Below are 14,444 nucleotides of genomic sequence, written 5' to 3'. Positions count from 1 at the left end.
AATCAAGTGGGTCCAGGCTAGTAGATTTTGTGTACTCCAGCCCTAAAGGGAGGAACAGCGGGGGTAGGGGGGCAGTGCAGGTTCCCAAATGCTATAGGGCAGCCCTGAGCCTCAGGTGCCAGATCCAGGCAAGACAGGTTCCGCACCCCTGGTTTAAGCCTAGGATGTTTTAAACATTTAAAGCTCTGAGGATGTAAATATTGCCTTTTGTTCCCTTGCCAAAGTGAAGAGCCGTCCACTGTAATGGTCATGATTCCAATTTAATTTTTTCACAGCATGATTGAAGAAATTAATCCAAGTTTCAGGTACATTGTCTGCTTCTTATGGGAATTGTAATGTGTTGTGCTTGCAGATATATTTTTTTCAGCATCTGTCCATAAGTATAGGCAGTTTAACCTTATTAAAACAATTTTGTAACAATATAAAGTCTAAAAAATACTTGCTAACTGAACCTGAACATGCAGTAATATCCATCTGAGTCATTACACTGTATGTATCATATCCTTCAGGTCTCCTCTTTGACCAGTTCCCCCAATGTCAGTGGAAAAAAATGGGCCTTGTGGTATGCTTAGATGCCAACAATTTCTGATAAACTTAGGTGGGGGAGTGACCTCATGGAGAATATACCTTGATCAGCCTCTTCCATTTTAAATCAAGCAAGCTTTGACTTGAACACATCTGCTTTTTCTTCTTTGTCACGTCCACTACCTGAGCTACTACTAATACCACTACTTTGATCTAATAAGGCTCCGACAAGCAAACTTGCATTGCAAATGGTGGACATACTCCCTCTGTCAGGGATCATGCATAACTCTCATTATTGCATTTTGGTGCTTCCCCTTGCTGATCAACATTATTTGTTTCTTGTCTGCTTTGAGCATGTCAGCTAGCCTTCAACTAGCCCCTGTTTCAGAGATATCAGGTCATCCATTCCACCATACCAGCCTGCACAGAGAAGAAAGTGATGTGGAGCTATGTATTTTGTCATACTAAATATATGACAGCCCTGTTTTCTCACTAGCCTTCCAGTGACCTGATTGTCAGTCTTCCTGTTCAGATGAACAAGTAGGCTGTTAGGATGATCACTTATTGAGAGACCTTGTAGTAAATGAGCAGCTGCCCAAAATTACTTTGTGTAGAAAGGAGCAAAGCCAGTGACTCATTCAGTCTTCCTCTGATTTGCAGATGTCAGCAAAATCTTGTGATCACTGATTATAAAAGCTTCCTGTGGATTTATTGAAATCATCAACAATATCCATAGTGTTGTATAGCAACACAGTACAGGTCTTTTTAAAAACAGCTTATTGTTCAAACTTAGCAGTTATGTGGGGGGATGATGTCTTTTTACTGTATCTGAAACTGATGGCATGATACAGTACGTTGGTACTTAGGGTCAGCCATAATAATAAGGATGCCTGGATGAAAGTCCTGATTTAACAGCTCTTTTTATTCTTTGTGCCTGGGAAATGATTGTTTTAGTATTCTTTCTTCTATAACATTTAAAAATATATATGATATGTGTTAATAACTAGTGGGTACCATGGTGGCACACATCTGAATGAGCACACAAGACCTCATGATTGGTGCACAAGAGAAAACTCATTCCACTCATAGGTGGAAAATCTTAAAGGGAACACTGGTATAGATCAGTATTTTTCAACTTTTTTTTAATAAAGTACTCCTTTTTAAAATTCAGTTTTCTCTGCATTTCAGTTGGGTTGCCGTACCCGCCAGACTTCTCTCAAGTACCCCTAAGGTTACTCATACCACTGGTTGAGAAACACTGGTATAGATCACAATTTTTGTAACATATTGTAACTGTATATGTAGAAAAAGTAGATTGGGAGATATCAGATAACAGTATATTGGAAGATATCACCAGGGCAGGTTGAGGGAGGGGGGTTCAGCTAGTGCCCATGGCTTCCAGTTACCAGCTGGCTGTACCTGTCCTCCTTCCTGCTCAGAGCCTATCTCCCCACTCCCAGTGCAGTTTCACGAGGCATACCGGAACGGTCGACAAGCTTCCCTTGTCGACCGTGCCGTGTCTAGACTGCCGTGCTGTGCCGGATCAGCTGATCGTTGGCACAGCATGGTGGCCATTTTTATTTTAATAAAGTGGGGTTTATTTAAATCCCTGCTTCATTGACTATGCTGAGTAAACTATTTTACATGGCTCCGTCAACAGAGCCATGTAGTCTAGACGTACCCTAGATGCAGAGTATGATGCATTAGCAGCAGCCAACAGATACATTCTTCCTGTTCCTGTTTCTTGTCTCATTCTCACCTGAGCTGACATGACTACCAAGGAATCTGGTAGAGTATGGGCATAAAAATATTTAAAATCCACAGAGGGATTTGGTACCTCCTGTCCATCATTTTTATAATTGGAGGCTGGAGTTTGTCATAATAACTCAACCAGTTCCAGAAGGTCCTCAATGACTGGAGTAGCAAGATTTTCATGTAGAGAAGGATGTGAGATGTCCATTAATATGTGGGCTTTTTGCTAGAGTCTCTTGGGATCTCCAACACCTCCATTTTACAAAGGAGATCCTGAAATGCCCAGTAGTCATCAGGTGAAGATGTTAAGAATGCCATCACATCTTCATCAGGTAACAAAGATGATTTGTGAGCAGTTATTTCAGCAGGTTGGTGCTGGAGTTGTTCTTCCTCAGAAACTTGTGCTATTGATATGTGTAGCAGGAATATGAGATGATTGTTGTTCAGGGTGATCTTTAGGTGACTCTTGTGGAGAAGACGATCTTGCTCTTAATACAGCAAAAAGTTATGTTTTGTAGCATGATGAACACACAGCAATGGCTAATAGGGCCAGCAATGAGCTCTGACCAGGGCTGTCCTAAGGCATATGCAGTTGTGTAGGGCACCTGAAAATGCTCCTATGCAACTGCATGTCCTGTATATGCTTAAAGGACTGCCTTCTCCCTGTCCTCTCCCACCCACCCATTTGCTTCTCTTGGCCACCTGGCCACCAGCTGAGGACTCCTGCCAGTGACCAAGGCAGAGATGAAACTGGATGGTGCAAGCTGGAGGGAGGAGGAAGCTTGGCTGTAGTCCTTCATATAATTGGGCTCCCTCAAGTCCCATCCCCTGCCTCTTCCCTGAGCCCTAGGAGTCCTGTCAGACCTGGGGCAGCACTGTTGCAGGGTGCTGTACATACTGCTGCCCCCTTCAACCCTATGTGCTTGCCCCAAACCCACCGTTATTCAGATGTGTAGGTCAGAGAGCATGGGAGTCCCAGACCATGCTGGGCAGGAAGTGACACCAGCACCCAATGGATGGCTCCCTGACACATGGGTGCTTCTTACTTCATGTAAGTCCCCTTGGCTTGGGCTCAACAAAGCAACTGGAGACTCCATTCCCGTTCCCCATTACCTCCGCCAGTACCCTGGGGGAGACTAGATCTCCCCCAGTTGCCTCTACTCCCTTCCGCCCACCAGTGCCCCTGGTCTAAAGGAGGATATGGGTCAGGTCCAGTTTGGTTTGGGGAGGGATGTGGCTCGGGTCCATTTTGGTCTGGTGAGGGATGTGGGTAGGGTCCAGGGGATTGGACTAGTCTTGTGCACAGCTGGTCCTGATCTTAGTCTCTCTGCCCATGAGGGGAAGGACTAACAAGTTGTATGCGAACTTGTAAACTAGCAGATGAATAGCTCTTCGTACAGAAGAGATCTAGCTGTTTTTAGTTCTTGTCCTTAGGAGTATATTTGAATGTGTCTGACACTGCCAGATTTGAATGATACTGTAAAATAAAATGTAATAAAGTTTTTCATATTTTTTATTTTATTTTAAAGTGTTTAAGCAGTTTTAATTTATAAAAATTGAATTCCTAGGATTTCGTATGAGAAGTGTGACAGATGAGATAGTGAGATCCTTCCCTTCTAGTGGGAGTAGTGCATGACTGGTATTTTGCCAGCTTTGGCTTTTGGCAGCTGTTTTTTCCCAAACAAACACACACACACACACACACACATAGTCCCCCTCCAACACACACACCAGGGCCCCCTGCATGCAGGTCACTTCCCCCACCTAAGCTGTGCTATGAGTTATCAGAAGGTACTGCTTTCATGCCCTCTCCTTAGGCAGCCCAGGCAGGGAAAGTGACCTGGATGCAGGGAGCTCTGGTGTTGCTCCTTACTCCACCCCACCTTTCCCCCAGCCACCTAGAGGTGTGCAGAGCAGAGGAGCAGCAGTCTGGGGGTAAGCAAGCAGCAATGCCAGTTTCCTCACATGGATGCAAGGAGGGGGATGCAGACGTTAGTGAAGGAGCATAGAGATTATGGGGAGCAGGCCTGTCTCTGTGAGTGCTGCCAGTTGCCTGCCCCTCCCTGCGCCCCAGCTAGCAGAAAATAGGTGTCGTTGGGCAGAGGAGCCATACGGAGAGGGGGAGTGTGGCTTGCTCTCTCTCTGCACTGGCTGTGAGGGACCAGCTCTGGTCAGCAGTGGAGGGGCTTTGCCTGTGTGGGGCCGAGCCGGTGGGCTGGTATGGAGCAATCTGCCCCCAAGTGGGCTTTATCCAGGGTCTGACACACTGCAGTCAGGAGGACACCATTTTATAATCTTGTGTAGAACCCCATAAATGCTAAGGATAGCCCTGGATATGACCCTTGAGTCCTTGCAGCTACTAAAACAACCTTGACTTAGCCTTAAACTGCTCTTTTTAAGAGCAGTAGAAAAAGGAGAATAATCGCTGTCTTTTAGAAGTATGTTTAACATGTTTCATGCATCTTTACAGAAGTAGTGCAGGGATCTACCCCTTTCAATTTGGGAGAAGGCAAAAAGAGCAAAGATTGCAGGAGAATGCCCCTGGGATATACAATGCAGCTGAAGATATAATATCTATCTGCTAAAAATTGCAATATAGCTGCAGCAGCCTGGGCGATAGCATCAGCTAGCCATTCAAATACATGCCTAGTGTCTTGGACACACATGTACTCAGGCTGCTCATGCTGGCACCCGCACTGCCACTTAACACTGCATATTCTTAGCTTGTTAGCTTGATGAAGGTTAGTGTGAGTATGTCTAACCAAGCTGGAAATTACAGCTGCAGTTGTAGTGTAGATTTACCCTGAGAGCCCTGGATGCTGAGGGCACTTTTTGCTGAGTACTGCTCCAACTCCAGTATATGCTGGCTCCCTGGGTCTGAGGCAGATCTCATAGCATACATCTGTACTGTAAAAAAGTGTAGCAAGTCTCAGAGCTCAGGTTAACTGATTTGGTATCACAGGGCTCATTTTTCAAGGCTAAAAATAGCAGTGTAGATGTGCCAAGGCTCTCTGAGACTCCCCTCTACCAAGTCTCAGGGCCTGCTCTTTTTAGCTCTGAAGCACAAGCCTCATGTGCCTGAGTCTGCTGACCTGTGGTCTGCTCTGAGATTCTTGGGTGCAGACTTGAGGCGTTTTTGTTCGTTGTTGTTTTGTTATTGTTTCTGTTTTGTATTGTTAAAAGTTTTCAGTGTAAACTTTCCCAGAGATCTGTTCAGGCAATACAATTCTAATTTAGCAATTCTGAATTTTCAATTTTGGTTAGAAAATGAACAGAAACTGCATGTTTGATGTGTCCCTCCCCAAGACAGATTATTTTGAGTTCCCATCATTGAGAGGTACAGCTGTCTTACATGATGAACAATACCAAGTCTTACTCCAAACCAGGTACCTTTTTGAATCAGTATGTTTATGTGTATGTTCATCTTTTTGAGCTGTAAATATAAAGAAAGGGCTATAACAAAATAATGGAACTAACTACAGTAGACTTCCGATAATCCGGAACCTATGGGACCTAGGTGGTACTGGATTATCAGATATGCCGGACTATCAGGAAGTACTATAAGCTGGTTATATATATAGTGTATACAGTATATACTGTATATAAAGTGTTCTTAACCCTTTTTATTGTACATACTGTATACAGTATACTGTAATGTTTTAGTTTTTTTAAGCCTTTTTTACCCTTTTTGCTCAGTTCAGCTGCTGCCGCTGTTACCTTGTGACTCATTTTTTGCCGAAGCTCACTCACTAGGCTCTTGCCATTTTGATGCCGGACTATCAGGAGTGCTAGACTGTTGGATGCTGTACTATTGGAGTTTTACTGTACCTGAAAGGACAAAAATGACCTCTAACCTCACTGCATGGACAACTAAATGCAAAACTCTTCTGTCCAGCTTAGCTTTGCCCTAGTTAGTTATTTAACAAGTGTGTGTACACGCACACACACAAAAGCCAACTATAAATTAATCAAGTTATTTCTCTGTAGATGAGCAAGAAGAAAGAGAAAGAAACTGTTCTCAATTCTATCCTTTAATACTTGAGAGACATTCATATACCAGTACAACAGTGATGATAACTAGATTAAATAAATTGAAAAGGCTCTATAAAACTTTCTTCAGAATGGTTTTATTGCTGTCTCCAACTTTGTTGCCTTGCTTTTCTGAAGCAGTATCACCATCTTTGAAAATTATTTGTCTGAACATACATGTAATGTTTCATAAATGTAGTAAAGAGAAAGGAAGTATTCTTATTTAATCATTTCCACTTAATATGTAATTTTCTGATAGTACATATTGTTTAGTGTTCTGTCAGCAAGGTTTTTAATATTCTACTGAATTAAAAAGTTATATGGTAACAATCTTCTGGAATTCTTTTTCACTACACAAAACTCAAACAGTAGCAGGAAAAAAATCTGTAAAAGCTACATTTATATGTTAATTTATATTTTTAAAAGTCTTAAGAGTCAACATTTGCAACATATCCATCCTACATAGACAACAATTTTTCCCCAGTGACCTGTTAGGCCAATAATTTACTAGGTTTTCTAATTCTTACTTCAGATTATTTCTGAATTCCCTTGGGAGCCACTTTTATGGAAGATTCCATTTGGTTTCACAAGGCCTAAAGGGGGGGAAAAACTTGGCATTGACCACAAATCTCACACATTAGGAACAATTTGTAAAACACAAACAGAGGCAGCCAGAGTCCATCCCCAGAACAGGCTGCTCCTGTTAGTGCCATTGTCTGAAAAGGATTGGTTTGCCATTTCCCAGATGACCTGCCTATGTGTAGAGAGATGTGAAAAGTTAGAGACAAAAATGGTTTCTACAGAGTGAGTGGGGAGCTTTCTTGTACAGAAAGGAAGGAAATACCTCTGTGGGATTTTATTTTTTCCCTCTTCATCCAAAAAATACAAAGAGGCTCTCTGTCTTTAATGCGAATGTCGGCTTTAAATCTTTTAGGTTTGGATTAACTCTGCAAAAGAAAAAAAAATCTGACAGGCTTTCAAATATGACGCAGAAAAACTTTTTTTTCTCAATTCGTGTTGTTCATTTGTAAAGCCAAAGGCTGGATGGACTGAATAGTAAGCGCCAGTTGTTGCTTCATTCATAGTTAGCATTACAATGGTCAGAATTAACATCCTAAGACCTACATTATCACTTTTGCTGTTTCACTAGGAAACATTTAATAGGGTAGCTAAAGCAAGAATAGTGCTTGATATTATCCTAAGCTAAAAATATTATTAACATTAATAATATGAAGTGAGGGTCATATTCAGATCAAATCAAATTGTGTTTTTCCCCTGCCGTTTTTTTGTTAGGAAACTGTTGGTCTATATGATTGTTACTTACATTTTAAAAGCTTTTACAAAATTTAGTTTTGATAGGCATTTCCTATTATATTGGTTTTAAGAATTGAGTGTGTCACCAAGCGTGTCAAGAGTCATGTTTTGCTTATAATATCAAGTGACTTTTATGTGAATACTTTTTTTTGTTTTGTTATAGAGATCTAAAACAGTCTTTTCAGTTGAATTGTGAATTGTAAAGTAATTTTAATCCAAGCATTATTGTTCAGAGTTTATAAAATTGTTTATAGTAATTATTGTGGCTAATAAATAAAGTGCTTAGAGCAACCACCATCACTGTAACAGCTACTATATAGGTATAAAACATGGATGTGGATAAAAAGGTACATTTGCTGAGTATTCAGCTTAGATAAAATTTTAAGATTTATAATTACTTGCTTTTTCTGTACTATCAGTAATATACCATGTACAAACCTAAATAAACTTCAATTTATATGCACTCAAAAAGTGGGTTTTTCTCAAAAAATCTTATGATACTATATGTATTTTTGTTAGTCTCTAAGATGCCACAGGACTACTCATTGTTTTTAAAGTTACAAACATGGCTACCCTTCAGACTCAAAAAAGTAGGATTTTAAGCCACTTATTCAAAATATCTGCATTTCTCTCATAATTGATAGGATTAGTAAAATTTCACAGTATAGTATTTCAATTATGTACTGCAAATTTAAGCTTTAAAAGTAATTAGACTTAAATAAATGAAATCAAATAATTAAAATACCATTGTGTAGCAATGTTACTCAATCACTATAACATATAATTATATTACAAACAACTGATAATAATTTATTAATCATAGATCATTTTCTTTGCAATCATAATGCCTCTGATGTAGATGCTTAGAAAGTGTTAAAGGCAAATCTATATTATTTAATGCCCTTTACACTAATTTTGTATAGAGAGTATTGCTTGTTTCTCTTTGGTTGTAACAGGTGTACACAAACAAGTTAATTGACATGGATGGGAGAAAGTCTGGTTTCTAGTCTGACAGTAAAAATAAAAACTAAATTTACACCTAGCTAAGACCCAAAAAGTGTGTTGTTGGAAAATATTTTAATTTTTCAGTAATGTGTGTTATTTTAAAATGGCTTTTGTTTAGCTGGTATTTTAAAGAACTGCAGAAAAGGAGACAAAGCATATATATTTTCTTATTATTTTTGCAGTTCTGAATTATAAACAAAATATTATTTAAGCAGTAGTCTGATAGTTGGTGCTACTGAGAGATTCTCAGCATTCTTGATGGAGATGTATAACAAGATAATTTTAAGGACAAATATCTTTTGGTAATCATAATCCTATGCTAAGGTTGATAGCAAATAGAAATGCTCTTAGATGTTCTCAAAGATTTAGCAGTATTTTAAATTGCTATAGCTTATGTTAATAGTATTCTTTAGCAGTATTAGAAATGTGATGTTGTAAAGCTGGATATTGGGGGAGGATTGTTTGTTTTTGTTTTTAAAGAACTTAATAGTTTGAATTTCCCAATAAGACTTTTAACATGAGTAGCATTTATTTACTTATGAAGTGTATGAGGACCTTTCACCCAGAATGAGTAATGGCAGCTCCTGTGAGTAAGGTTTGAAGAATGGGAATAAATAATTTTTATATTGCATTAAAGAGTCCAGCTAAGTTTTGGTTAAATTTGATTTTCCTGTTTTGAGCCAAGCAAATGTTTTGTTGTTCCTTTATAATGGTATCATTTTTTGTGATTTATCTATCCAGGCAGTTATGTTGTTCAGCTCTGGAGTCTTTTGGATGGGTCTTTTATGTATTCCCATCACAGCTTTGCTTTTTGACGTAGTATACAAAGTGTAAGTATAGAACTGTTAAAAATTAGAGGGAAAATTATTACCAAATTTTAATTTTTCTGAGTATTGGCCAGTTTGTTTAAGAAAATGTGAAGAGCTTAGTTGATTCTTTCAAATTCTGAATTGCTTTGTTTGTAGTTTACATATCTTGATACAAATGTACCACTACTTTATTTTTTAATATTTTTATTAATCAGAACTTTTAATTGATAACTTTTGCTATTTGTGTTTCACATAACAGCTGACAAAATGGCATGATTTATAACTGATGCCTCCTTAATATTTCTGCTTTCAAAATTTAAGTTGAAATCACTTGGCAAAAATGAATTTGTTAATGTCTATGTTAGAGTCTTTAAAAAACATGTTTTCAGCAAGAGTAAATCTGAAAACATTTTATATTCCAGAATCAAGAGAGCTACTTTTAAGACTCTGGTAGATGAAGTTCAAGAGTTGGAAGCAAAATCTCAGGATCCAGGAGCAGTTGTGCATGGCAAGAGGTACTGTAAAATACCTGTAGATTGTGATTCTTAAAAAAATAATTTTTTGCTGTTGAATGTTTGTAGGGGCATTATACAAACTATCAATAAACGAAGACTCTCATCTTTCAATAAGATGCAGACACATGCATCCATATGCATGGGACTCTCCAGATACAAGAATCCATCTTTTTTAAAGTTCGGGGCCTAAAGATAAAATTATTTATGAAAGGTTTTCAACAGAGTTTGTTCATTTATGGCTGAACCAAGCTCTGCCACATTTTGGACAATCGTGGATTAAACCAAATACTAACAGAACCTGGTTTTAAAATCTTGTTTTGCTGCTTTGGCAGTGTTTACAATGGAGACAAAACCAGTTAGAACTTGGTTCATTCACAGCTTCATGTATAAATTTTGCCTAAAGACAATTGTTAAACTCAGTCAAAAGCCTTTCATATTAAGGATCTATAAGAAAACAACAAAATCTTTGCAAAGTTTGTTGACATTAAAGAAAACAAATTGATTTAGATATGTAATACCACTCCAAAAAACCTCTGTCTTTCTTCATCTATTAAATCAAGGAAAAGAAAACGCACTAGACAAACCTAAAAACAGGCAAGAAATAAATCAAACTTAAATCTCCACAAAGTGCACTCCCCCAACTACTTTCACTCTTCCCGTGCCAGGCATATAAGGTTGAAAAGGAAGAAGGAATATTATTTCAGGAAACTTGAAGAAATAAAAGGTTATTCAAAAGTTAGAGAAGAATGGCAAAGAATTATACTAAAGAAACTGAAAGCACAAACAAGAACATTTTGCTGCCATAGCAGAAAGAAGGATGAAAGGAATACCTTTGCCAAAGGTCTGGGAGAGAGCAAATCAGTGTGCTTCTTTTGCTGCTGAGTCTTGCAGCACTGTTTCTGTCTCTCCTGTGTTTCCATACTGCTGATCTCAGTTCGGTTGTCTGGGAAACAGACACCTCTCCATCACATTGAGTCTCCTTCTAGGTCCCCAGTGCTTGTTACAGCTCAGGTGAACCTCACTATGCTTTGGAAAACTAATAATCGTTTTGCCCTATGTAAGCATGTGGTTTATATTAGCTAGTGTTTTTCTGGGAAGAGTTTCATTCCTTCTCTCCAGTCAACCATATCATCCTCAAAGTTCATCTCTTGTGTCCAAAAGTATTTTCTTCTTCCGCTCCTGTTATTAGGATAATGTTTTTACAAACAGGTTCATTTTCTTTTATCATTGAAGATTATCATAAATCCGTAAGACTGCTCTAGAACTATCTTACAATCTAGTTAATATGTGAACTTACATTAGTCTTAAGAAGGCCTCAGGAAAACATTTTAGAGAATTTTTTCACTAGCTACAAAGACATCCTCATTAGCCCCATTCATCATTGCTTAGTTTTTTGGTTTAACAATTTCTTGTTTTAATTCGATGCCTTAATTCTGGCTGCACAGCTGATCCTCATATTAATATCTACTCACGTTACATAGTGAAAATGTCATTCTCTATAGAAGAAACTCTTTATTTGAGAAAATGGCAGTCAGGAGCCTTTGATCTGGTGGCCCAATCTGCTTACTTCTGCATAGAGTTTCATTAACAATTTACACTGGACCATTGTAATAACCAAATGTAAATCTTCTATGTCATAACAGCCTATATGCAGCTTAGCTCTGTACAGAGTATTGAGGAACACATTAATATCAACAGACTGGAAATGAAAATCCTCATATTGCACTGAATCTGGTTCTGGTTTATTCAGAAAATAACAAGGAACAAAAAATGTTGCCCTCGTTAGGTACGCATTACTTACACTAAAATGGACGAAAAAGAATTTCAGAACTGTCCGAATAATCATCATATCCAGGAAATTCAATTGTAATTGCCTCAGCCATTCCAAAGGGAATGTAACCTCAATCAAAAAATATTTCACCAGATTTGAAGGATGTGGAGAACTCCAATAATAGACTTGTTTGCCATGAGACACAACTGCAAATCACTTCTATCCCACTTCTATCACTTCTATTCCCTAGGAGAAATGGAGATCTACTAAAAATAAAGCTTGATATATTTTATGTTCCTTCCAATCTTGTCTGTAGCTTCCTGTCTTTTTCTCTTATTCCCATGGTCATGTGTACAGAGGAGAAGTGAAACCAACTCTGATACCCAGTATTGGTTGCAGAAAAAAAAGAAAATTTCTTATGAATGATTTTTCTTCTCTGAAGATAACCTCTTACATGACTCTGACTGTTGGGTTTCATAGCTCTAGGCTTGCCACTCATTTCACTGGAGAATTAAGACTCCAATCATTCTGATCTTGTGAGGGCTACTTAGTTACAATTGTGTGGTTTTAAAAATGGCATGTCAAAGATTTTTATTCTTGGGGTATAACATCTAGCACAAGGCTGACCAGTTATTCCTGGCACATTTCTTGTATATTCTCTTCAGCATTTTGTTCTGTCATTCTCTCATTTTTTCTAGCGCTGCTTTAGCATATCGTTGGTGTCTTCAGATTCGTCTAGACTGCAGAACTTTTCCAAGATACCAGAGGTATCCCAGAAAAACTCTGCCGTGTCCAAGGAATGCCTCTGCTTTTCCAAAAAAAAGATCTGAAAAGTGGATGCGTTTTGTTGGCATCCCTGTAAACCTCGTTTTACAAGGAAGAAGGGATGTTCCAAAAGAGGGTTTTTTTCCAAAATTTAGCCCCGTGTAGATGGGCCAAATTTCAGAAAAGCCTTTTTCAGAAGTAAATCGGAAAAAGATACGCAATTTGTGTACTGTAATTTGCATTTCTTTTTCCAATTTATCTTTGTAGTCTAGACATAGCCTTAGTGCTCTACTTTAGTTCAATAGAAAAATGTGTGTGTTCACATTAAAATCTACATTAATTTTCTTAATGTGGAGGTATGAAGCACTGCCTGGTTAGAAGAGAACTGTAAAGATGTAGAGGTGATAACTGAGAAATTAATTTCCTTTTATCTGCAAACAAAAGAAACTAAAAATACCACCTCACAAATAAAAGTAGTTCAGATACTGACTCTGTTTGAATATCATCTATTCTAACTAAATGTTAACTATTTAAATTCTGAAAAAATTGTTTCACTGCTATTTGCTGAAATAGAAATCAGTTGCCCCATTTATCCAGCACAGATTGCAATACGTTTCTTGCCCCGGTATTGCATGTATTTGATTAACTTTTTCATAGCAATAAGATTGCAAAGTTACAGAAATGGTATTTTTCTTACTGAACATTCTTTTGAATACTCTGATAAGATCTTTGCAACTATCTTTAAAAATTAGGATTAAAATGCCGAATAGCATTGTCTAAAATGTTTAATATTTGAGTGATCTTTTTACATTTGAATATTATATGTTATAAAATAATGGTCTTTAAGAATGAAATAAATAAATCTTTAGAGCTAGACCTCCTATTTTTCAGTCATGTTCTCATCCTTCTCTATTTTTATTTAAACAAACCTAAAGGGAAACTCTCAAAGAAGCTATAAAAATGTCTCACCAATTTTTACTTCCAGTGCTTATCTGAAACAAAAAAAGATTTTAAAAACATAATGTTTGAATTAAACATTAATTGAACATGAATTTGAATTTTACTTAAAATGTGGTCATAGTGTGAAAATTAATTCTAAAAATAACTTTCTATAAGTTTCTTTTTTTTTCATTTCAGTGATTTTCAGTATCAGATTTCTTAGGTTTGAAGTCAAAAGATATTTTAATTGTGATTATTGCGAACTCTGTATGAGTGTTCTCATTAAATGTTACATCTCTCCCACTAATATTCTGCAATCTGACTTTTCTGCCCAGCTGTCAAGTAAAATTTTATCTTGAACTTCAGTACACCTAACAGTAGTTCAAATACATTTTTGTCAGCAAAGTAAAAAAAAATAGATCGAGCGTGAAGGTGCCATAATTACACAGTCACTTTTCTAACTGAAAAAAAACTTGAATGTTTGAATATCACTGACCAGAGAAGCCTGTGGGAGCCTAAAGTATGCAACTGCCTCAGTAAAACAGGTAGTTTGCACCATAGGCAGCTTGGTTTTATCATCAATTAATTATGACTGATATACCAAGATGCCTCTTGTATCTAAAACTGAAATGACTAAAGATAAGAATTTTAAAAATAAGTCATTATTTCAGATCTTCATTGCCACATTGCCCTACCTCACATGCAACTCTTAAAATGTGTACTATTTCAGTATTAATGTAATTTTTAAATAAAATATTTTACATAAGTAAACCTTTTTACTGGCATAGAATTGGACATATGTGAACAGTAACATCACTAGTTACCTTGACTTGTGCAAGCATACTGAGATACCTGTCTATCACAGGAGCCTCTTTTTAATATAGTCATATTTTTTATGGAAGCCACTTTTAAATATTCTTAAACTAGAAGTGTAATGAAAATATATAAAGCAATAAGCCTTTTAGAAGGTTAAAATTTGTAATCTGTTCTTGCTCATCTTAATTTACATGTAATAAGATG

At 37.4% G+C, this 14,444-nt stretch overlaps 1 protein-coding gene across 6 annotated transcripts in view; it reads left to right on the top strand.

The window, feature by feature from the left end:
- ATP8A1 (ATPase phospholipid transporting 8A1) overlaps positions 1 to 14,444 on the top strand; it is a 222,352-nt gene that overhangs the window by 190,713 nt on the left and 17,195 nt on the right. For all 6 annotated transcript variants that reach the window (XM_075930509.2, XM_006111916.5, XM_006111917.5 and 3 more), the window contains 2 exons: positions 9,367 to 9,455; positions 9,857 to 9,949. In XM_075930509.2, coding sequence (XP_075786624.1) covers positions 9,367 to 9,455; positions 9,857 to 9,949 — 182 coding nt within the window. The remainder of the gene's footprint in view (positions 1 to 9,366; positions 9,456 to 9,856; positions 9,950 to 14,444) is intronic.

The sequence above is a fragment of the Pelodiscus sinensis genome, chromosome 4 (assembly GCF_052426305.1).
Source record: "Pelodiscus sinensis isolate ZL-2025 chromosome 4, ASM5242630v1, whole genome shotgun sequence".
Taxonomy (NCBI): Eukaryota; Metazoa; Chordata; order Testudines; family Trionychidae; genus Pelodiscus; species Pelodiscus sinensis.
This window is presented reverse-complemented; position numbering and strand designations above follow the sequence as displayed.